This window comes from Ambystoma mexicanum, chromosome 8, assembly GCF_040938575.1.
Source record: "Ambystoma mexicanum isolate Mex_15411 chromosome 8, UKY_AmexF1_1, whole genome shotgun sequence".
Taxonomy (NCBI): Eukaryota; Metazoa; Chordata; class Amphibia; order Caudata; family Ambystomatidae; genus Ambystoma; species Ambystoma mexicanum.
In genome coordinates, this window is record NC_090929.1 from 1,126,920,557 (window position 1) to 1,126,946,768 (window position 26,212).

Sequence of the window (26,212 nt, forward strand, 5' to 3'; positions counted from 1 at the left end):
GGGAGAGAGCCCAGTCTTAGTTTGAGGGGTTGTCCGCATTGAAAGTAACACGATCGGTAAGGCGTCCGGCCATTTTAGTTTGGTGCCGGCACACGTCTTAGCGAGCTTGTTTTTTTTATGATACCATTGTGTCTTTCCACTAATCCGGCGCTCTGAGCATGTCTGGCCGAATGGAATCGTTTGTCAATTTGCAATGCCGTACATATCTGTAGAATTACAGCAGCGATAAAATGCGGACCATTATCCGACCAGATAACTCTCGGCAAACCGAACCGTGGGAAGAATTCCTTTAACATGGTCTTTGCAGTGGTCATGGCTGTAGCGTCTTTAACAGGGAAAGCCTCGACCCACTTACTAAAGGCGCAAATGACCACAAGGACATATTTTAGATTGTTACATCGCTCCATTTCAATAAAGTCAAAGTGGATCACTTCAAACGGGACAGAAGGAGGCCCAAAGCTACCTCTTGGAGTTGCTGTCCCCTTTCCCACATTGTGTTGTAGGCAAATCATGCAATTTTGGACATAATGCTGGGCAATTTTTGAAATCTTATCATTTACCCAGACTTTCTCTAACATTCTCGTGATCTGTTGAGCGCACACATGTGTGGGACCGTGTGCCATGGTAACCATCATTACTATATAGGCATTAGGAAGCAACCATTTCCCTTCAACCATGTCCACCCAATACCCATCATCATCGAGTTTCCCCAAGCCATCAGCCCACCTCTTGGATTCTTCTAATGTGGCATCGGCTTGGATATCCCGTACAGACCCAACACCCTCATCCATTGCATAGGCATCTACAGTCTCCCTTGAAACATACATCTCCGTCAAGAGATCAGAGGCAGTTTGTCTAGCTATTTGATCAGCAAAAGCATTCCCTTTCCCTACATCATCTATAATCTTGCGATGTGCTGCGTACTTAATGATTGCTAACTGACTAGGGAGCGCAAGCGCTGAAAGCAATTGTACTATCAGGGAGCCATGTTGGATCTTGGTGCCATGTGAAGTTAAAAACCCTCTCTCTGACCAAAGTCTCCCAAAGTTGTGAGCCACCCCAAAGGCATAGTGGCTATCAGTATATACGTTTACTGTTAGCCCTTCGGAAAGCTCACAAGCTCGAGTCAATGCTATAATCTCTGCGGCCTGCGCAGAGTTATGTGTAATTCTCTTGGTCTCCACAACCGTACTTAATGTAGTGACTGCATAAGCAGCTGTGGATGTACCATCCAGTAGTTTGAAGCAGGAGCCATCACAAAACAGCTCCCCTTGTGGGTTATCCAAAGGAGTGTCCCTCAAATCAACTCTGCCTTTTGTATCTTGTTCAGTAGTATACAGACAGTCATGTGACTCTTCGTCACCGCAAACAGTATTTTGCGGGAAAGGTAGGGATTAAGAACGCAGCACCTCCTAATTTGAATGTGGGGAGCAAACAAGATTAATTCATATCTTGTCAGTCGTGCGGAAGTGAGGTGTTGCGTTTGGGTTTTGTTCAATAGAATATCTACAGAGTGAGGCACCATCAGGGTTAAATCCTGGCTTAGGACCATTCCCTCACTCTGTTTTACAGACGCAGCAGCAGCAGCGACAGCGCGCAAACATCTTGCCAAAGCGCATGCAACAGGATCAAGGACGGAAGAGTAGTAACCGCATGGCCTATTCTTCCCTCCATGTTCCTGCGTTAATACAGCCAAAGGACATCCATCACATTCATGCACAAACAACACAAAGGCCTTCTCATAGTTCGGTGTGCCCAAAACTGGCGCCGAACATAATGCAGTCTTGAGCAACTCAAATGAATGTTGATGCTCCGTATTCCATGGCAATGGCGAAGAAATACCCTTCTTCGTCAATGCCAACATCGGTTTTATCACTAGTGAGAAGTTTGGGATCCATAACCTACAGTAAGAAGCCATACCTATCAAGGCTCTAACTTCCTTTTGTGTATTTGGGACAGACATGCCAGAAATGTGTTTTATTCTTTCAGGTGTCAATCTTCTTCCCTCCTTTGACAGGAGATAGCCTAAATAGGCGACCTTCTGGCAACAATATTGAAACTTTTTGAGCGAAGCTTTGTGACCATGCTTAGCTAGATGGATGAGCAACAACACAGTGCCCTCTTTACAAGAGCTCTCAGAGTCAGCGGCTAAAAGCAAATCATCAACATATTGAAGCAACGTACAAGTAGGGGGCAATCCAAGGGTATCAAGCTGCTCTTTCAAAGCCCTACTATAAATACTAGGACTCTCAGTATAACCTTGAGGTGCACGAGTAAATGTGAATGAGCGTCCCCCTAAGGTGAACGCGAACAAGTATCTACTATCCTCATGTATAGGAATACTGAAGAAAGCATTCTTTAGGTCCACAACACTGAAGTGAGTAGCCGTAGCTGGAATCATGGTTAATATTGTCGTCACATCAGGCATAATTGGAAATTGCGGAGCGACGACTTTATTAATGGCACGTAAATCAATTATAAAATGAAATGGAATTGCATTATCACCTTTTTTGTACACGGGTAAAATCGGACTATTGCAAAAACTTCCTGCAATCTCCTCAATCACCCCACGATGCACAAAATCGGAAACAATGCTCTTCAAAGCTCGCTCGCCTTCAACTGAGATCTTATACTGTGGAATATGGGGCAGCTTAATTCCATGTTTCAAAACTATTTTAACAGGCTCAATCTGCAAAACACCGACATCATTGTCATCAACTGCCCACAAACACTCTGGTACATTACTGAATTCTGGCGGCAAAGGCCTAGTTCAGAATTGTGAAACAGAACATTGCTGTGGTGAAATCGTCAAACGCACTCCATCAGAAGAACAATGAATTACCACATTTAATTCCTTCAACAGATTCAACCCCAGCAAATTCTCTCCACAATTCGAAGTCAAGAGAAATGGACAGTGGTCGAAATGGACAGTGGTCCGTAAAGGGACCCAAAGAAATAGGTACCGGTGAAGAAACCGGACAAACAACTGGTGTGCCAGAAAACCCTACACAAACATTGGTTTGCCCTGACAGTGAATGTTTGGAACCCGAGAATGATCAATGGAGCACTTCTGTGCTCCAGTGTCTATCAAAAATTGATGTTTCCTATTTCCCACTACCATTTCAACGTAGGGACCTTTCCGATTAACGGGAATAGGTGTAGGTTCCAAACCCTGCTTCGGGCAATCCTAACTAAACAAAATATCATCAAAAGGAAGCTCTTCAGATAGATATGCAGCAGAAGGATGATCAAATATGTTTCTAGTATCCACACTCGAAGTCTGATTATCCTGTGAAAAAGGTTGTTGGGGATCCTGCGAAAACTGGCCTCTACCAGGGCCCCCTACACCCGGGCGACCTCTGGATCGTCTACCCATATTTCCAAATGTGTTATTCGACCTCTGTCGAAGGACGGGGCATTGTGCACGCCAATGACCCTCCTGGCGACAATAGGCACACTGGTTAATATTCACAGGACCCAAGGGCACATTCCCTTGTGGAACATACTGACCTCTAATCTGCGAACTACCCCCTCTGGGGCCTCTAACAATTTGCTGTAACAATACTTTAGTCTTCAAATCACATTTTCTCTTCTCGACTCTATCTTTTTCATTATTGACATGGTTCTCGTAGTACTGAGCCATGTGCAGTACTTCTGATTGGGATTTCGCCTGCCAAGCGCTCTCAGAAGACATAATTTGTGACTGGATGTCAGGCAGCAATCCACGTACAAATTTGTCCACAAATAATCTTTTCCCAGACTCTGTGCCTAAGTCTTGTCCACTGAAATCCGAGAATACCTGTTCGAACCGATTAAAGAACTCGGTAGCACCCTCAGATTTTCCTTGGACACAGGCCGTAAGTTTGTCCCAAATAATTCCCTTTTCGGGGATTATAGTTTTCAGTTTTGCAATGATTCTGTCAGGCAAAGTTAGTATCACCTGAGGTGGTCTCTCACCAGCTGGCCTTTCCCCATCAAGCCTAACTATGTTAGCCCATGTATCTCCCAACCCTGGTACATCGTCTATAGTTCTAACTTGTTTCCACAAATCTACAGGCAGGAGTACAGGGAATAGCAAATCAATGTCGCCTAGGGTAAACACTGAGGACTGCAAAACGGACTCTATCTCTTTATAGAACCCTGTCGGATTTTTCCTAATGTCAGGAATAGTTTGTCTAATAGTATTCACTTCCTGTCGTGAAAACGGGACGTGGACAAACTGCGATACATAATGTGCAGGAATGTCCACAGCAGGTGTACCTGCTGCAGCATTAGCAGGAATCTCAACCTTTGGGACAAATGTCGGAGGAACCTCTCTCATATGCAACTGAGATGTAGGCAACTCCGAACGCTTACTAAGCAACAGAGCTAAGTCGAGCGCTAAAGAAGTTGAAGAAGTGTCAAGTGAAAAAGCTCTCTTGTAAATGCTCAATAACTCTGTGGGACAACTAACCTTTCTATTTAAACGTTCATCATACAGGTACTCTACCATTACCTATATCACTTTCCTCTGCATTTCTAGCGTATATTGACTGTATGTGTCATATACCTCAACTGGAGTTATCGATATGTCTGAAATCCATCTAATCGCATCTTTTGTACAAATTCGCGCCTCCTCAGATGTCGATTTACGACACGGAAGAAATCGTTTCTGTACATACATACTTTCTTCTTTGTCATTCTCATTCCGTAACCTTTCCAACTCCTTTCTATACTCAAATATCCTCTCAACATGCTCATGTACCTTCTCCACAGTGTCTCTTGAAAACGCTAAAGTATTCAGGTCCCTCAACCCTTGTGGGAGGTCTGCATTATTTAATTTACCCCACATTACACATAAACGAATCCCTAAACATTCAATGAAAACATTTTTCTCAGGAAAATTATCCATATTAGAAAGTGTGGCAAGAACATTAGCTCGATCATCTCTCTCCATACAATGCTTAGCCCATGCAAACAAATCCTGTTTCTTTTCTGTAGGAACAGTATTACGAGTAACAATCCTCGACCCCGCACCCTGATCAACTACAAGCGGTACAGAACTACTTGGGAGTGAGGGTGCAGGCAAATTCAATGGAGGTACTATTACTGGTGCAATGGGAAGAGGCAGAGGAGCAGGTGGAGGAACAACAACCGGAGGAATAGGAACAACAGGTTGAGCAGGAAGAGCAGGAATAACAGCAGGAAGAGGTACAGCAGGAGGAAGAGGAACATACGGAGGTGGTGCAGAGGCACCAGGCCTTCGTTCATTTAACAATTTGTCGATAAACTCATCAGAAACATGAAGATCTTTAGAAGGATAGATTTTCTGAATACCGAGTGAGAAAGCCCTGTCCATATTCCTAACCGACTCAGTCTGTTTGTCCTGATCATATAACAATGCCTTTTCAGCATTTGTTTTATGACGGCGCACATGTTTTTCCCTACTTTTAAGCTGCTGCAACGCTTCTCTTTTCCAATTTTGCAAAACATCAAATGCTGCAGGTCTGGCCTTCTTTTTTAACCAGACTGACTCTAAATATTCAATACGAGGGATCTCAAAACTACCATTGACTGGCCACTGAAGTTCGGAGGCATGTCTGGTTTGTCTGTGCCAAATTCTATTAAATACTTCACTTCCAATGCCATGCTCACAGTACATAGTACATGCGGGTGACCCCTCCTGTGGTGCCGGACGGCTAAATTCCAAAGATTGTCTATCGCTGCGCAATAATGCCCTAAAGCAGCTAGACAATTTCCCAGGCATTTCTCAAATACTCTGTGTTACCTGGTCAATAATTGTGTCTGCAGATACAATGCGCCAAATTCAAATTGTCAGGGTTGAATTAAGAGTCGGGTAACGACTCACCTGACCAAACCTAAGGAGGACCGATCTGTTTACAAAGGACTTACCTAACGAATTTTACCTTGTGTATGGTGATTTCGGCAAATCTGCCCGCCTCAAAAAATTGACCCTCGTCAAGATGCCGTCTCAGACCACAAGGCTATCGTCCAGGGAACGGATCGTGCAGCGCTGTTGAGGCGTCGCGTCTCGTTCAGTCGGGCCCGTTATGTCACACCGTCCGATCCCGGTCCGATAGCGTGCGTCAACCTTCAATAATCCGGCATCAATCTTGAGGGTCCCTATTCCGGGCGCCAACTGTGAAAACAAGGAAATAATATGAGGCAGGGTAACCAAAAAGGAAACACACCAAACACAGGTTACAAAGGAACATACAAAGCACTTTATTTTATACTGAATCCAGTTACAAAAGAACAGAACAAAATTCAGATAGCTATCGACCCTCAGTACAACACAGCGAACTCCGGCGTGGTTCGGTGTGCTCAGTGAGTGCAAATATTCATTGAAACAGTCAGGTTTTTATACATTTCTCCAGCCTGTTGTCAAGCCTTTCTTCACGTTAACCATTCCATAAATAAGTTACTGCTCTAGGGTCCCTTGCCAGGTCAAATCTAGTTCATCTTAGGTTTATACATTAACAAGAAGAAATGGTAATAATGTATGCTCTAGGCCTAACATTACAATGCGGGACTTAGTTTATACAATGTAGTTAAGCAGGTGTTCTCATTCAATTATAGATCAGTTTCGGTGATACACGTAATCCATTGCACACAGGTCAGCAGAAGGACAAGGTCTCAGCTCATGACCCTAACAAGTGGTCTGCAGGCAAGTTATACATTAGCTGTACAGAGGTCATGACAATCGAGTTCTGTTCTGAATAACATAGGCTACCATTTTAGCTCACATGGTGACTTTATAGAGCAAGAAAACCTAAAATGGCGGCTTGACCCAAAATGACAGTTTACATGGTTTCTAAGGTCAGGACCTTGCAATGCGAGTTTATTCACATGTAGTTTATAAGCAGCTTGTTAGCAGCTTGGCGTAGGCCAATATACATATATTCATAGCAATAGGAGGCACGATATAATTTCTAGTTTGACATGAATGGGGTCACCCCTGTGGCGTTTGCCTACTGTAAACACATGTACCAGACATGACACTTCACTGCCCTTTATACTGAGGTTGACACTGTGCATATCAAAGGTTGTTGGGAGTTTCCCTGTTTTTTGTTAGCCTCTGCAGCTAGGCCCCATGTGAGCCTGTTTGAAGTATACTCTATTAGTATCCTAATTATGTTTAATTGCTGCCACCATTCTGCCGGGCCAACAAAGGATAGGGTGGACTCACGGAGCTTTTGTTATTTAATTAGGCTGGCCATGGCAGGGGGAAGGTTTTTCCCTCCCACTTTTGAGATGCTTTTGTGTACTCCTGTGTGTCACATTCCATCTAAATGTCACAGGGAGTACAAAGGTCTATGTGTATGTTGTGCGGTGAGCATAGGGAAATGTGAGCAGATTAGTCCCACACATTTTCCAGAGGTTGACCTACCCTCAATTTAAATTCATGTAAAAACAAGCCCAGGTGAGCGCTCACCACCGTTGGATGGTCGAATTCTTCACAACAATTCATATACTGGACATCACTGTTTATTTCCCTCGGTCCTTACTTATGGCAACATGTTTTCAATGTAACTTCCCGTGATTCTGTTGGAGACTCATTCTATAATATTTTCTGTGATATCAGTGATGTCACTATTCATGCAAATAAAGGGGGGGCACACACCTTTTGCCGCCCAAAGCCTTGCAAATCCTAGGGTTGGCCCTGCCTGTTTGAGTCTGCTCTTTGGGAAGGTCCTCCGAGCAGTGGCAGATTTAAGGCAAAAGGTCCCGTTGGCAAGACTGACAGATGGCCCTGGGTAGGCGGAGCCTAGGGTGGGATGAGTTAATGGCTATTACAAGTGGACCTCAATGAACTTTAGGGAGAAATGTTCCATGCATTGTAACCTGTTAATACCACTACTCAACTCCTGTTACTGAGCCAATTAAAAAGATAACATCTCAGTGGGAGGCTGTGTGCAGCCAGCACTGTTTGAATTTGAGGTGAGAAAGTCAGAGCAGCGGGCCTTTGGGGACATTTGTCCCTTGTCAAAGTGTTAAATCTGCCACTGCCTCTGAGCAGGGGTGCAACGTAATCTACATTTCGGGGAGGGTGGGGGCTAATATTTCAAATATTGGGAGAAGCGCTAACCTCAGAGACAGTGGGGGAAAGTCAAACCTATTTGTGTGGGGAGCATCCAACTTCTTTACACATTTTAATGAGACTATTCTAGTGGATGTTCAATGTTACAAGCAGTTAACTCTCTCCTTTAAGTCTGAAAGTACCCACTTAAGGACTACTGTGAGAATGAACAGTCTCCTATCCCCTATACCCTTCCAATCACTCCCTTGGCATGCAAGTACTAACGCCACATCAGGATTTCAGTTTCCTAAAAAATGTATGCATATGAATGCAGGTGCTAACAGGAAATGCTTTATGTTAGTAATTGCAGGGTCTTTGTTAACAGCAAAGCCCAAGTGCAGTTTAACGTTGGTGCCCTATTCTGTCCGACTGGTTTGGTAGGTCAGCCAGGTCGAGTCAACATAGCCCAACATTTCGGGGTGGTGGTGGGGGTGAACAGGGCCAGCCTTAGGGCAGGGAGTTCTGGTGAACGCTTAGGGCACCATGCCCCCCAGGGCATCATTAGCCCCCTGTCATACCAGCTCGGGGGGAGTCTTTCAAGGGCTCCCTGAGCTGGTGTAGTGGGAGAAGGCATGGCAGGCGCCTTGTTAAATGTGCCCGCAGCGGTTGGGCGCATTTAATAACAATAGCGTGCAGATGCTTTGCATCAGCATCCTATTAAGGTGATTACCTCCCCGCTCTGACGCGAGAGCGAGGTGGTTTTCATTGGAATAGGGCGCTCATGCATTAGCTTGAGCGTCCTATTCCAGTGATTAACTCCCTGCCAGGCGCCGGAGCAGGCAGTTAGAAAGAAAATGTGGTGCTCCTGCCCCCTCCTCTCCTTGTTCACCAGGGACGCGCGGAGAGGCGCCAATTCTTTTTTGACCAGTGCAGGGCGCTGCTGCCGCTGATGCCAGTCCTGGAGGTGAAGCCCGGTCAGCTCAATGGTGCTTCGGCACTGCCTCTCAGTCTGGACACTACCTGAAGTCAGGGGAGAGCTGGAGCGGCACCGTCATTTGATGACCGAATGTCTGAAGCGACCACTTATAAGCGCAAGTTATAGCCCTTGCAGAGGGAGAGTCTTGCACAACACTGTGCCCATTCCAGCTGAAGAGCAGGACTACAAGGACCAGAATGCTCTAGTTTCGTGTAGTATGCAGCGGGTACATGACACGTTAATTCAAACCTGGTCGGTGCATGGGCTTGTTCTGTCTGCCCCTCCCCAACCCCCTAAAAGGCCTAGCTCTTGCTCTGAAGGAGACGTAAAAAAAAGCGATTACAGTGTTTCCACTTTGACCTAAAAATAACTTGTTTCAGGGCTCATGGTCCTTGGCGGGACGCCCGGCTCCCACGCCGGAGCTTCCCGGGCCCGACTTCCGAGGAGCGGAGAGGGTGCCCGTGGAAGAAGAGAGCGAAGTAGGCTCTGGGTGAGGCAGACGGGGGCGGGCCGAGACCTCCAATCAATGCAAAGATAAAAAGCGGGACAGTCTGGGTCAGAAAACCGATAGGTTCCGATTCTCCAGCCTTTCAAATACATTGGACAGAAATGATTTCGAAGATGGGTAGACCGCTAATTAAAACAAAAGCTTCAACAGCCTTTGCCCTGCCTTAGCCTGAGGTGAGTGAAGCCTAATGCGGGGCAGTCCCGCCTGTGGGCAGTGCCTTGCAAAGGGCCGAGCCTCCGAAGTGACAGCCGGTCCTGAAGATGGACCATGCCTCTGCACTCTGAATTCTATGGGAAAGCGCCTTCCAGACGAGACAGCGCCACCTAAATAAGGGCATTACAACCCGAAAAAGAACGGTGCCCCCTAAACCGCCGTGAATAAGCCGGAGCCGGGAGGGTGGAAGCGGCTCCAGTGAGGGGCTGCCCGGTCGGTGCTGCACGGACCGCGCTGGGGCTGCTCGTGGTCCCCCCGCCCCACCCCCCGAAGGCTGCTTGTGAGTTTGGGAGAAAAGCTCCGGGCGCCGCCGCTGCTGTGAGAAAGTCGAAGTTTCCTCAGAGCCGACAGCAACGCTCCCTGCCAGGAATGCCGCCCTCTGGCTGGCTGCACTCTGGACCGGCCCGGGGACGCTCCTGAGAGGAAGTGTTGAGCCGGGTGATCCCGTGACAGCTGCCGGTCCGTTCACCACCTGCGGCCCCGGCCATGGGACTTTCCTGCTGCCATCGCTCTCCGCCACAGGACACATCAGGTAACACTAACACCCCCCCCAAATCCCTGCCACAGCACTGAAGTCCAGTAACCGCCCACTTGCGCACACCCAGGTACCCCATTGTCATGAAGACTAGCCTCCGTTCCTTCGTGGCCGCCACAACGCTGTGGTACCCACTGGCTTTACTTCACAGCAAGTACACACACATGCATTTATAGCGATACAACGCACCTGAACGCCCATACCTTCACTGTCACAGTATTTAGTTAACCCTCCACTCCACTACGGCAGCAAAGCACCCAAGTAAAACCCAGCCAATCCATGCCCCACACCTATAACTTCCTCCAAGCAACAACCGTGTAACCGTCATCTCGTGGTGCAGAAAAAAGGCAACCTTCTTTCATCACTGTCACAAAGCACCGCTAACCCCTCCACCATCGCATGGCAGCCCCCATGCATCCTCCGCCCTCACCACCACTGCTCAGCACGCAGAAACCTTCTGCAATCGTTTTACAAGCACACCATCAGTCCCCTCTGACGCCGCTATCGCAGAATACATATAACTAACCTGCACGCCCCCCTAAGCAAAGATAAGTGCTTGCTTGAAGTTTCTCAAGCACCTATCAAGCAGTTGGAATGTTTACAAAACAGTCCCGACAGTTTTTTGGGTCAATGTGTAGGGGCGCCACGGCCACCCTTATAAACACGCTGCCCCCCCCCCAGCCCATTCACCAATGTGTGTTTGTTTTGGTGTGCCACCCCAAGATTTCCAGTGTGGCCATCCCTATGAAAAATGTCTGGGGGCGCCACTGTCAATGTGGGCAATTTTTTGACCAGTGTGGGCCAGTTTGTCAAGGTACTTCGCTATGTGGCTAGTAGTTTTGACCATTGTTGCTCAGTAAATATTCTTTAAATTGCACATTTTATCAACAAACTCCCCCTGGGGTACTATTCACACAGTGTATCACAAAAGTAATGAATGGCTATTTGCAATGGTGGGCCACTTTTTCATTGGTGCCCGAGACTATTGTGTGCCCAGACCTTCTCAGCGCTTCACATGCATACCAATAGTGGGTTAAACAATTCACAAATGCTACGTAGCGTGTGTAACATTACTAAGGCAATGTTCTGACGTCTGTCCTCCCTGCTACACGGATAGCCTTTTCCTTGCGCTACCCCAGGGTATGCGTTCCTCCTCACCATTCTTGCCAGAGCACCTGGGTGAAGCCCATCACCACGAAGTCCATGCATAATCACCATTTGCCTCCATTGGTGCAAGTGCACAGACCTAGTAGATGCTGAAGGAGGAGCGGCATGAATTTACACAAGTGACTTGCCTATGGGGATAGTACTATTACTTCCCATATTGCCGCAGTTGGTCTTCAGAGAAGTTGGGACTAGCCTGAAACACTAGTGTAAAGAGAATTACTTTGTGTTCCGTTGCATTGAAGTTGAACGTGAGTAATGGGTTTTGGGCTAAGACACAGAGCCTGATTCATGGAAAGTTTTCCTATGGGATTGCACCATTATAAAACACTATCTAGTTTCTTTGGTTCATGAGTACAAATTGTAGGCATTTTGTATTTTTTTTTTTTTGGTTAGTCAGATACTTAAACCTGAGGTGCTGAACATAAAGAAAAAAAAATAAGAACTGCAGAGGCCGTTCATTTTTAGGATGCCTTGACTTGGTTCTTGAGATGGAAGTGTTGAAGGTGAGCTGTCTAACACTGGTACTTCAAAAGGGGACATTTGTTAACGGATGGACCTACATAAAGGTGGAGAGCATTTTAAGCCATAGGTAAGTATTTATGAGTGCAATTAACACTAACCACTGTATTTATGTCTGGGTACGGTGGGAAGAACATCAGGGACATAGGCCCCGCCCATTCCTTGTTTATGGGCTGGACACGGAGCCTGCCCTTGAGCTCCACTGATTTAATTGCTTTGATTCCAGGGGGTGTTGGGGAGCATTCCAGTGGTGAGGGGTCCGTAAGAAAGAGTGGAATAGTGAGGTGGTACAGTGGATGTTGGGGGGTCAGAGAGATTTTAACGATGGAGAGTTGATATTTGTAATGTAGAGAAGGAAGGAAGAAGAGGGGGCTTTAATTGTCCGCAGGTATAGGAAGCATGTGAGGCGTGTGCAAAAAAAAGTGTTTACATTGCATTCAGCTCGTTCTGGGTTTTGTCTTGGTCCTATCTATTAGAGGCTTCTAGAGGTAAAGTAGAACCTGCTACCATTTTTGGAGCCCCTTAAGAAGATCAATTTGTCATTTGCGTAAGAAAACCAGTTAGAAACATGCCCAGGGACTTCATTTCACCAAAATCCCAGGGGTAGCGCGAATGACATCACACCACCTTTGACCTCTGATATCGCAGGAAGTGTTGTCATTTCACCCTGCCCCCAATTGACATCACGGGAAGATGGCACACAACCTTTCACCCCTTGACAAAACAGGAAGTGGCATCACAGAGCATTGTTCCTTAGTGCACTATAAAAACATGGTTATGCTATCACTGTAATGTGATATACATTCCATACAAGAATGGATCACCATATGTATCGTTAATATCAGTCTTTATAGGCCCATATTTCAATGTAACCAGACGTCCAAAGCCAAATGATAATGATGTGTTATATAGCACTTACACCTAAGCGCTTTACATAGAACAAATATACATACAATATCACCCAACTTGCATTGGTACTCATTTATCAACCTCAGAAGAGTGAAAGGCTGAGTTGACTTTCCCGGGTTTCAAACCTGCAGATCACACACACACATTGCAACAGCGAGCGCTCAACCCACTGAGCTATCTTACCAATATAGCTATTTTACGAGCTATAGTAAAATGAGATGTCTGAATGCTCTCAAAGTCAGAGAGCAAGTTCCACTCTGTAGTGGATACCATTAAACTGGTAACTGAGATTTAGCAGCAGGCCAGTTCATCTGCTGGTCTGGTGCAAAGATGGTCACATGTCAAGCCTGCATGGATCTATTTTTCAGGCTTCAGAGGTTGGCAAAATACATAACACTGGGAGGGTTCATAACTGTGTATTAAAGAATTTAGAGTTTTGCAAAGATAACGGCAACCTCACACAGCATCCTATACTCTGGGCACTTGTTACCTCATATATGCAAACAAACATACTGAACAGCATGCCAGGGAGCTATGAATGATAGCCACATTACAACAAATCATTAATTGTGACACAAAGAAATCAAGGGACACGTTATATGCTATGGTCTAATTTCTACACTGCAAACAAGCTTTTAGGCACATGGATTTTGTCAAGTAACCGAGGACACTGAGATGAAATGTCTTGTGGTGATCATAACGGAGAAAATGTCAGGAAAAAAACATAATAAACCTTCACTTCAAATTACTTTAAAGCTATGAAGAAAGATTTGCAAACCAAGTTGAACTACTTCCCCGTGTCCAATCCAATGTTGTAGTTCAAGAAGCAGAAGAGTTGTGGACGGCCTTGAGCGTCTCCTGTTTGGCGGTACTCTTGAAACGCACAGCTGCATAGCATGCATACATGCTGCTAAACCGCATGCACTGTCATAAAGGAAGTGACTGGTAAAGAAGGCCAAAGCTTGGCGATGCTGTGAAATAGAATGATCAATATTCACCCCAGGAGCTTTTGTTTAAACAAAAAAAGTTATTTGCGGGGTAGCAATGTAGACTGCAGGGGTAGCAAGGGAGGCCACAGGGGTCGCAGCTGCAACCCCCAAATTACATCCCTGAACATGCGCCTGGTGTCTGTCAAGGAAGACTGTACGCCTGATTAGAATCCAACTGCAGGAGGTGTTGACCGTGCAGCGTTTTGCACTTTTTTCAGAATTTTCTTTGTGGGTAAGAGCATAGAACTAGCTTTTGTACTTTTTCAGTGCCTTAAGAGAAAGCCCTGAACTTGGCATGCAGATAATTTTTTGGGGAAATGTTGAGTATTTGGGGATGTGACACTGAGAACATAAAATAACATAAGTCCTTCAAATGATTTAAAATGTGTATACGGGGCAACATGGTACATTGGGTCTAACTGTAATATAAGTAATTGTTGCTCAGCTATGCTATACTATTAAAGTCTCAGAATTTTAACTTCTTTCCCAACAATATTTATTATTCACACCCGTAGGAGAACCAGCAGCCAATCTGATGGGCTGGAAAGCAGACTGCAACTACTAGTGTAAACCCCTGGCCAGCTGAGCCTCTTCCCTCTGCCTGCCATTGTTTTCTATCCAGCTTCTGCCTGGGCCCTTTGTCTTGCCCCTGCACCCTCCCCACCCCCAACACCACCCCAATACCTAGCGCTTTCCTCTGCAGCTTCTTCCTCCTAGCCAGGTCTGTCAGTTTGGCAATGGAAGTAGTAAAGGGACTTACTGAATTTATAGTGGCCATCTTTGTTTGTAATTTTCTTTTAAAGGAAATGGCGCATGGATGAAATGTAAAGTACTGTTAAGCCTTAAAAAAAGAAACACTGTTGGCATCCTGGAAAAGGACCCGGGATGCTAATGGCAGTAATGTCATTTTACTGGGGTGGGCTGGACTGGGCCGCTAATGGGTCTGAACCCTCTCTTTGCTCAGGCCTAACTTAGCTCAGGCTGGTGAGTCACTACCGTCCAGGCCCGCACCAGCCGCGATCATTAACACTATAGAGTTGCCATTGGACTTGGTATCTGACTACTGGTTTACTTTCCGGAGTAACCAGTAGTCATATGTGAGATTTTGGGAGGTTGGTGAAAATCCTGATAGATGATGGGCTTTATGAGCTGTGCAATATGAAATCCATTCACCCTTTTATTACTGGAATCCAAGTTATTGTGTGCTGAGCAGACTTGTCATCTGTACAGTGGCAGCTGGTGAATTTGTTTTGATTGGAGAGGCATTTTGCAATGAAATGAAAAATGGACCTAGCCTAGCAAGGGAGCCCCATCCAGCCAAGGTGCCTGGGTTGGTGTGGGTACTCTCCCAGCCCGCCTAAGAGAATGTTTTAAATCTAAAATGGGGCATTTTACAGCACACTTTCTGGGAAAAATTGGCTAAAATGCCATAGTCTGCATCCGTTTTGTTGGTAACGGGTGAAAACATCCATTAGATGCTGAGTTACAAACCGTGCACAGGGCATTTTCATGATGCTTTTGCCCACACTGATGCCAGTGTACAAAAACCTCTTCATGCTGGCTGTGCCCGTACATATCCTCAATGGATCTGCCAATATATCTCTGTATTCCCACCAAGAACATACCCATGATTGCTTTGTCCAAAATCCAGTACCATAAGCTCTGCCAATACTTGCTAGTATTCCCACGTAAGAACGTATTCCTGTTGGCTTTGCCCATAATGGCAGTAACAAAATGTCCAGCCGCTGTAAGAAAGCATGTTGCTTCACCAAAGTAGGATAGTATAGCCACATTAAAACACTCCATGTTGGTTTTGCCCATAATATCAGTAAAACATGCCATGCCACTGTACAAAACCATCTGGATGCCCCAATGCAGCCCCCATTCACCCCACAACAAGTTAGGTGTGCCTGTCATACCAGTAAAATAAGTAACCACTGTAGGAGAACATGCATAAGGACATGTCCTCCTTCCCCATGTAAGGGCGCCCCTCAAGTTGGCTTTAACGTCCATACTGGTCCATCCTTCCCATACTTACACATTCATATTTACGCACAAAGGCAAGGCATGCACCCATAACACAAACGGCCTTCTCCCTCCTTTTGAAATGTGCACCCATTCCAAACACTCACAATGTGCTCTCATCCACACCCGTATACAATGGTCACACTGCACTCTCATACAGACACAACTCCTCACATGCATGCATACACACATACACACCCTTACATACATCGTATTGACATTCTACCTGCTCCTGCCACGAACTCGGCGCCACCTCAAAGCTGCCTTTTAGGCCCACAAGCAGGAAGCGGAGGGTGGGGGGCTGCCTGGTTCCTTGTGAGCTGAAGCACCTGACACTGCATCCCATGGTCTTGTAAATGCGCAGGAGATTGCCCCTAAGCTTATTTGACCGTGCAGCTCTCTAGTTCGCACAATGAACAATGCATGTATTAATGGGTGAGCTGCCCCTTTATCTGGAACACGTAATTAAAGCACATAATAAATTGATACTGGAGAATGTTCAGTAAATAATGGCTGCTTGGAACCAATGCATAGCTGGACCGAAAACCAACTTCTACTGCACCTGTGATTTCTGGACCCGTATTGGTGGAACCAACAACTTAAGTAAATGTCCCTGGTGATTCTGGGTGTGATTACCTAGAAAATCGGAGTTTTAGGTGCTAGTGTGCCTACCGCTACTTGTGGCTCTCTGGACCCATAGGGATTGAATGGGTGCAAGTCCATTGCCACTGCAGAGCACTTCCTTTTCAATGGCCTTGATCGGTCGAGTGCTAACCTAGGATTTACCACGGTACCACATCATGTGGTGGAATTGAGTGCAAGTGTACCAGTTTAGTTGTTTTCCTGATTTATTCGAGCAGTCCTTCAAAACTCGCACCTAAAGGAAATGAGAACCAACAATCACCTAAAATTCTGAAAACGGTTAAAATCATGGTTCTTTAACTCACCCGGCTAAATAGGAAAGCCCATCGAAGGAAAGCCACCAACGCAACACAATAAAAACATATAAAACCTGATTTCCACCCTGCCCCCAAAACAGGGCAACTCCAAGAAATAAAGCCTCTGATCGCAAAACACCATAGAATAATATTAACCCGACGGATTAACCCAACCTGCAGAAAAAGACCCAGATGAAAACCCGACTAACCCTACTAAAAACGTTAATACTTTGCATACCCACCCTCCGACCCTGAGCAGACCGGAGACATACCTCCATCCGCAAAAAACACTGGAATCTACGGACACTCTACTGACACTCGACACCCAACAGGACACTAAACCAAACGCACATTGACCACCCATATACAACCTGCACCAAACCACACACAATGTCGACCAACTAAAAAGAAACAAGCACACAGTGACCAGGTTTTCCAAGATGCTACCGACAACACAGCAAAGCTCTCTTGTGACTTTTCCCATCTCAATCCCACTAACTAGTCCCTCCCAACCCCCTTCCTTTTCAGATCCGGCAGAGCGCCTTGAGAACATGAAAATTGCAGGGGCACAAATCTCAATAACATAACACAAATACACTTGTTACCTGTTTGCTTTGGCAACACTAATGCTGTGGAACTTCTAAGAGAGGACCATGCTTTATAATGATACGACTGGGTGTAATATATAGCCTTTCCACTTTCCTATTGCATTTTCTGCATTGCTTTATTGAATTTCTTTTCACTGCATTGGATGGTAAAGTGTTATTAGAGATTGCTAACTGTGTATATTATGTAGATCTGAGTGTTTTTTTAGTGTATACTATACTTTTTTACCTGTGTGTGTCATTAAGGCCTTACCTTTTTATATACATTTTTAGACTTCTGGCTGTCTCTGGGTTGTTGGCTGTATTTGTACAACAGCCCGAATGCCAGAACTGTGCTCTGCGTACGTTATCTTGTGAGTTTGGCTAGACCAAGTATTTAAACTTGGTAGTAAAATGATTTTTTTTGTAAGCAAAAAATGTAAGTTCAATTCCCAATGGGAGTATTTTATAAGTGAGAAAATGTTTTAACTGGAAAACAGTTTGTTTTTAATATTCCTTTTGGACCATCATTATTCATACACATTAAAAGATACAGGGTTACTTCTTCCCACCAGGCTGCGATAATAGTAGTTTCTTCTTGTAGTACTACATGCACTACTGGTCCAAAAAAATATCAACGGAGCTGTGTGGGTGAAAGCAGGAGCACAAGACCTACATGTCTTTCCTATTTTTTTGTTGAGAGTATTGTTTCTCCCTATTTTTGTTTCAGCGGTATGTGCCTATTTTTAGGGAGTAAAAGGGGCTGATGCACCCCTTATCCGTAGGGCTGACTAGTCCCATAAGCATTTTCCCCTATCTTCCTATTCAGGGCAAAATAGTTAAACTTGTTTGGAGACAGTACCCAGGAAAGGAGAAACCACCAGAGATTCATTGGGATGGACGTGTTTCATCTACTGTACTAATCTCTCTGTGTCCTGTTCTTTCAATGTACTGTAACTCGCGCCCAGATGCCCGTGGGCTAGGTGCGCTGCTATAAATGTATAAATAAATAATTGTTAGTTTAACCTGTCCTGTCTTCACACCTTTGATTATATTGTTTCCAGACAGGCAGACAGGTTTTAGTTGTAAATAAACCCTTGGTCCCCATGTGCGTTTAACCCATCCAATGCCTAACTTCATTAAAAACAATTTGTTTCACATTCCTGGATATTCCTCGTGTTGTCAGTCTACCACAAGACTTTACACTATTGTTAAATCTGGACTGAGTGTTGGCACCTTAGTATTGCCATATGCAAGATTTATAGACTTCACATCTTCATAGGTTGTATTCTTACATATTTTTATTAAAGTTCCACTAATTTTGTCTTTTAAAAAAACATGTTTGTGTTTCATTGTGTGAGCGCTTGCTTAAGTGTCTTTTGAAGCATATTGTGTGTATTGGGAATTGTTAGCGATTACGCACTGTCCAAGCACATTAGCTTTGCAGAGTTAGTCGGTGTATCGTGATTTTTGTAGAAGGGCTGGTCTGAGGACCTGCCGTAAGATGGTAGGGCCGGAGAAGGGGGTAGGGACTGTGAGCACCCACTCACCGGGCCACATCAGACCGTATTGCATGGTGACTGCGAATGTGCAATGTATGTTGTGTCTAGGTGAGAAGCATGTATGTTGTACTTCTGCCCTTTACCAATGTCCTGTTATTTGCATGTTTTCTTTGCATGTTATATGCACACTGTGTGCAGATTGAGGTCGCATTTATTCAAAATGTATAGTTGGTGGGATGCTTGTGTGTCTGTGAGGAGTTTGTGGTGTGTGTATTAGAACAGTGTGGGTACAGAGTGTATCCATAGTCATTCCCCGTGTATTGTTTTTGTGTGTTGTCTGTGCCCCTTTATATTCTACAATGGATTTTAGTTTCATGTGTTTATTCCAACGATGCAATCTGGGTGCCTCTTAATGAAAAGTGGGCCACTTTTGGTGTGTTGACCAGCACCCAGAAAACAGCTTGGCGAGGCCAATGCTCTGGCTGCAAGGAAATATCTCTTCAGGGCCCACTTGTTTTTATTTTTTTAATTTGCACTATGCAAACTCATTAAAATGTGTTGTGCATCAGTCCAGATGTTTGGGTTGTAAGTCGGAGCAAAACTTTATCAAGAATTGAATGAAAAGTGGAAGCTGTGGACCCAACGTCTACCTTTTTCTCACCTGGACGCAACTTCACCAAACCTTTCTAAGTTTCACACAGTGAGCAAGTGCTAAGCAGCTGAAAAGGTACTCTTTCCATGGGGAGTTCAATGTAACCATACTGTAACTATAGAAAAGTAATTTGCTGACTCTAAGAGATATTTGATATTGTGCTTCAAAAGATCAACCTTTTGGGTGAGGTATACAAGCAATGTTGGAACATGGATGTTTCACCTTGTAACATATGTCTGTGTTTATACAATGTATCGTTGCATATGATAAGTATGTATCGTGCTTTAAAAAAAACGACTTTAAGAAGATACCGCCTCATAATCATGTAGTTTCACCAGGCTCCGACTGGTCTCTAGGGCAACAGTGCAATGCCAAGGTACAGGCCCAACATGCCAATGTCGGGCAGTTTTATTTGGCTGAAAGTGGGTCTTTTTTGCACCAGTTTAATGAGTTACTTCACAGTGCCTTCCTGCCTGCTGCTCCTTTTCACCACTTAGCAAGCCCTGCCCACCTGGTGCCTTCCTGCTTGCCGCTCCTTTTCACCACTTTGCAAGCCTCGCCCACCTGGTGCCTTCCTGCTTGCTGCTCTTTTCCCTACTTAAGGAGCCCTCCAGCCTCTTTTCCTTTGCAGTTGGGGAGCAGGTGTAAGTGGATCTAGGTCACCTGGCCTAAGCCCCGCCCACCATCTTAGCCCTGCCTCTTCTTTCCTGCTCTTAACTCTTAGATGAAGGGCGTCTCTCGCCAAGGCGTCCAGTGAAGGGCTATTGCTGTTTTGGACCTGTTCGGACCAGGAGGATCCAGGGTCCGACCCCCTGCTAAGACAGCAGGTAAGCATGCACCAACATGTGTTTACACCCTCTGTCCCATCAGGTCATCCCCACCCTCTCTGGTCCCCCCCCGTGTTGTTCCCTTGTGCACCCCCACCTTCCTGCACACAGGAGTCTGTCCTGATACATTCCGGTTTCACCGTCTTGTGGCCAATGCTGGATTTTACTTTTATGGACTTCATTGATTCACCGGCGTCACCCTTTCTCAACTCTCATGCTGGACTTCCTTTGCATCTTGCACTCATGGTGGCCCTGAATCATGCTGTTCCCATCTTGTATCCTGGCTTGCAACATTATGTGTTACTACTGACTTCTGCAATTGTATTCACTCTCCTCTCTTGCTTCTCCACTCTTTTTGACTGCTTACTCTGTTCCCTCCTCCCCTCCCCTCTCCCTTTTCCTATCTCCTCCCCCTTCTATGAACTTACTCTATCAGAATTGTCCCTGGACCTACTATGATAGCAACCTCGTCTGTCGCTCCCCTATCCCCTTACTGTTGCCCTCCCACTCTCTCCAGCACTATCTGAAACATTGTCAGGCCTAGTACGATAGTCACTTGTTTTGTTCCTCCCCTCCCTTTCTGCACCCCTCTACCTCACCTTCTGTTTTCCTCCAGGTCTACCAGAAATGTCGTCAGGCATAGTACGGTAGTCGCCTGTCTGTTTCCATTTCCTTCCCACTCTCCCTTCCTTATCTATGTCTTAGCTTTTGCACTATCTGAAATGTTGTCAGGCCGAGTACGATAGTTCATTTTTCATCCTTACTGTTCATGGCCTGTAAGAATGTCGTATTTTCCCTTGTTCCCTTCCTTGCCTTGAAGCGCTTTGAAACATAGTTTATTTATGTAGCGCCTATACACAATCATATCATTGGGTTTGACCGCTGTTGATAAACAAAAATTCTTTGAAACGCAAATATAATTCCCCCCCCCCTCCCCTTTACTACCACTCAAACCATCTGTCACAAAGGTAATGGATTGCCATTTGTACAGGTGGGCTACTTTTTCATTGGTGCATAAACCAGTTGTATGTTCATCTCTGATTCTCCCTTCACAGCACAACGGATATCTTCCACCCCCTGTGAATACGACGATGTAGTGACCTTCCTACATCCCTGCCAAAACGGTTGCACTCCCAACCGTTATAGTTCTATTTCAATTGCTTGAAGTGATACGTTTCCATCACAGATGGCAGCAACGTTGGTGAGGTCTGTGAATTTTGTGAGAGTACCTCACAGATTGAGGTAAGTAAAATCTATTACTTGAAGTTCCCATTGACTCACCAAGAATAGTGCAAGCCGGGCTTAACTATGCCAGATTGACTGGGGGCTGTTTGAGGGGGCGCAGAGTGAATCTATGAGCTTAATTTCAGCATGGAGAACGATTAAAGAATTTGTGAGCCTGAGTTATGTGTCAAAATACTAGACGTTTAGTAAACTACAAACTTGTAACTGGCGAAGAAATAATAAAGGTAGTCTTTGACTATAGTCAGTGGGTACTAGGCCATAGAAAGGAGCCTATTTCATGTTACTGTCTTTCTGAGGGGGCAGTTGCTGAGCCTCGGAGCAGGTCAACCCAGTCAGGGTGGCTTCCTTAATCTGAATGTAGAGTATGGATCAGCGGTTCTCCAGGGTCAATCGTAGAGTGTCTGGAGTTTGATTCACAGGATCAAGAGGGGAGTTGGGGGGGGGGGGGGGATGGGGAAGGGGAAGGGGAAGGAGGAGAGAGTGTGGGGTGGCTGGATCTATAAGACAAAAAAAGACTCCTGGTAGAAGAGCAGATTGTTCAGAAGCCGAAGCAAAATTAATTGGCCCAAGTTCAAGCCCAAGAGGGCTCCTGGGGACATCTTCAGGAAATATTGTGGTAAATGAACTATCAGCTGCACAAAGTCATCAAATTGGCCCACAAAACCATCCCGTGCTGGCCTTACGGATCAGTCCTTCCGGCATTCCTCTACTGCCCATAGGCAGTTGTGTGCTCGTACACAGTGTAAACGTCAACAAGGGTAAGACTGGGTACTCCACCCTCTGTACTTAACCCCTCTCCCATGCTTTGGTTTTCCTTCATGACAAGTCATCAGATGACTGGAGTCCACCAGCACAGCTTGCTTACTGGTGCTAGCGGAGATGCACCAAATGCCGATTCTTTTTTTTTTTTCTTTTCTTCCCCCTTACACTTATGGGTCCACTGGTGGTGAACGGGGCTCTGGGGCTTGCTTGTCACTCCAGAAGAAAAAGTCTCCCGCAAGTCTCCTGCAAAAAAGATGCAGCTGCCGCAATTGCACTTCTCCCTCATGCAGATTTGCCTGCTGGGATATTCCTCCTGCTAGGACAGATCTCTGCCTGAATCAGTATCCCAAAACAAAAGTCATAAGGGCAAAGACACTGCGGCTTGGTTGTAATTTGCTGCCGCTTCAATCTTTGTGGCGTGGGGCACACTGAGGAGAGCCAAAGAAGAATGGAAGAGGGTCAAAGGAAGTTGACGAGGGTTGTGCACTGTACATTTGAATGACTCAGTCCACGCTACCCAAGCCTTTCCAACCAACTCCACCTAACCAGCACATATTAACACACCCTATGTGCATTCTTTATCGTCCCATACAATTTTCGATTTACTTACATGGATCGTGTCCGAATTTGATAAGATCTTGCACAACTCCTACTTCAAACTTATAGAATAAGTAGTTGGGTGTCATAGAAGTTCTTATTGTTCCCCACATCCCTCTGCTTTCACACACGTATAAGATACTTATAAGAATCTTTAACACCCCTTTAAGAAAAAGGATTGATCTGTAAAATGTTGCTTCTGCAAGCTTGGATTATAGTGGTATTCTTCTCTTAACGTGCTTAAAGTTTAAATAAGGGTCTCTCTAAATGTTAAGCCCTCAATTGGTAAATATTGGACAGAATGAATATTTTGGAGGTTCACAGTAAAACAATATTTATTTGCTGCTATAGCTAAGTGGCGTGCCCTCCAATTGATGATCAGCTGCCTATTAGTAAGAAGGAGGGTTTAAAGTGAAGCTCTTTTCCTAACGGAGTGAACGGAAGATGGCATAGGGGCAATCCCATACAGAGCAACAGAGGTTTGAATCCCAGATCCGTGCTTAGAAACCTAACTCTGGTACGGTATTAGGCATGTTACCAAAAAACAATTCAATAAGGAAATGTGTAATAAAATGCCCTACACATGATGGTGCACTAAGGCACATGTTTTGTCAAATACATAAATAATACATAAACGCAGAGCCATTTTGAGGCAGCCTCACAAATATAATACGCCCTGGGTCAAAACATGTTTTCATTTGAGTGACTGACAGAATAAAAACTAGGAACTGGTTCCACAACTGTCCAGTTTGGTCACAGGACTGAAATGAGCTTTTAAATCATTAGGATTGAAGCCCAAATGTAATGAAACATAAATGCATCAGATGGAGAAAACAATAATGTTGGTGGGGTTGTTCGGGTTGCTGGCTGGGGATTCAAAAATCCTATCTCGACCATGGCATCTATGTACAAAGGATCAAGCACCAATACTCGAGGGTGTTGGGAGGTTCAGGAAGCCAGCTCATAGCTGCACAGAAATGAATACCAATCAGGTCACTGGGGGACTTTTCTGTGCACGGTGCAAATGGCCAGCCATGCATTATAACCATGCATGTAGTGTGCCATGCATTGAAAATAATAAAGCATGGGCGAAGACAGGCTGGTGACGAAACTTTCCTTTCCGATTTTCAATATGTCTGATGTTTAGGGCGCCGCAATTGACTCCTTAGTGGGTGCCTTTTGTGAAGTGCAATGTGGCTGAGAGGAAATGGCGTGCTTCTGGTTCATCCTGACAAACTGGCCTGCCGCCTGCTCCAAAGGCAATACTGGCTCTCTGTCTGCACCAAGAAGAGAGCTTGCATCCAAGCTTGCGTCTCTGCGGCATCTAACAGCTCAGCCGAACTGTTTAAAATCTGCAAGGAACTGCCCAATCCTGCGGCAGTCTCTACTTCTTCTATCCCCTCCCATGCCCTCTGCACAGCTCTGGCTTCTAATTTCATCTCTAAAACTCAGGACCTCCTGTCCTCTCTCTTCCTCTTTCTCCCCCCTCCCCCACTCCCTGCTCTTCCTCTGGCCCTTCTTTGGCCACCTCTCCTCCCTCCTTCTCTGGCTGTCCCCTGTTCTCCCCAGACAAGGTTTCTAGACAGGTCCGGTCTATGAAACTCATCAAAACATGTTCATCCCTGTTCTCCAAAACCATCAAGGACCACATTGACTCCCTGGCTCCTGCTCTGGCCGACTTCTGCAACCACTCCTTCACCACTGGAGTCTTCCCCCTCCACCCCCAAAGCACTCCCTTGTGCACCCTCTTCTTAAACCTTCTGCCAACTTATCCTGCCTGGCTAAACTCCTGGAAAAGCTGGCCATCTCCCGGCTTAATCTTCACACTGAATCTGTTGGTTGTCTTCATAACCATCAGTCTGGCTTCAGAGCTGCCAGGAGCACAGAAACTGCTCTCCTGAACATCCGTGTAGACCTGCTCTCCAACCTTGATTCCAACTCCTCCAGTGTCCTCATCTTACTTGATCTCTCTTCTGCCTTTGATACGGTCAACCATGCCATCTGGCTCAACGATCTCTGTAATAACCTGGGTATCACTGTACTGAGGGACCCCCGGCCGGCCCATAGAGTTGGGGTTTTGCGCTGCAGTACTTAGATAGCTGCACCTTGAGATGGATGGGGGTGCAGGGTCACTTACTCCAGCACCAATCAATAAGGACAACTCAATGGTTTGGCAAAGGGGAGTCCATTTAATGACCAGTACAAAAAACGGGGAAACATGGACATCAACATAAGTGCGACAGCCCGTCTCGCTTCAACTCACTCAAGCTTCACACAAAACGCAACCTTTATACTAAAAATGCATCATAATCTGACGTGTAATACTCAAAAGTTAACATGCAATTCTATTGGTTGGAAAAAGGTAACTTTAATATAGGTGCTATATCTGTATATGGTAACGGAGTGAGGGGATTGTGTAAATACTCTCAGGTGGGCATCTAAGCCCTTCCTTCACAAATGACTACTGCAGACGTCACTAAAAATACGACGTCTCATTGGTTCTACTAACTATAGGACCCTAGATTATTTGGTCCATTGTGATTGGGTTGGCATCAACCCCATGCATAAATCTCCACTTTGCTTAGCAGCAAGCACAACGGTTGACCAGGTGCAGGGTGTCCCCCAATTCACCCTGCCTTCCTTCAATCATCCCTTTCTGGGCTATGTGTCAATTAGTTCACTGTGGTTGGCCTCGAAACTGCATCTTCTTACCTTGAAAAAATTCTGATATCTCTGTCTGGGCTGATGCCAGGCGTAGGTGTGAAACCGTGTCTCTCCTCGCTCGGCTCGTCCCGTGCTAGGACACCATGGATTTGCCTAGTTTCTCTCCATTTGTGCATTTGATTTTTCGGTTCACCCTGCCACCTGCATTCACTTTCCTATCTCGGTTCCTTGGAGGCAGGATGTTCTGTTCTTAGCTCTAATTAAAAAGTGGCTACTGTCTCCAGCTTCTATCTATGTGGCCTCGGCTTTCCTGGCACGGGCTTTCTCAGCCGAGTTTTGATTCAGCCTTTTCCTCTTGATGCTAAAATATGAAGCTTCTTGTGTTTGACCTGGAGTAATCTGGGTTGGTTCTGCTTTTTATGCAAAGTGGGTTCACACTTATAATGTTGTGCTTTGTTTTGAGGTAGATTATGTATGATGGCGCTTGCCGCTCTTTTCTTCTACTAAGCATTGCAAGCTGCACTATTTTCTTCAGCTTCTTGCGGTTCCAAGCATATGTACAGATGTTAGTTGGTTGCAT

The 26,212-nt window shown here is 45.5% G+C and overlaps 1 protein-coding gene across 4 annotated transcripts in view; it reads left to right on the forward strand.

Moving 5' to 3' along the window:
* ARHGAP22 (Rho GTPase activating protein 22) overlaps positions 1 to 26,212 on the forward strand; it is a 986,960-nt gene that overhangs the window by 542,441 nt on the left and 418,307 nt on the right. The window contains exon 1 of one of the 4 annotated variants that reach the window (XM_069611167.1): positions 9,194 to 10,249. The exons of 2 other annotated variants lie outside the window; for them this stretch is intronic. In XM_069611167.1, the coding sequence (XP_069467268.1) occupies positions 10,204 to 10,249 (46 nt within the window). In that variant the 5' untranslated portion in view covers positions 9,194 to 10,203. Of the gene's footprint in view, positions 1 to 9,193; positions 10,250 to 26,212 lie in introns of those variants that run through there. One more of the 4 variants, XM_069611168.1, reaches the window with a different exon arrangement.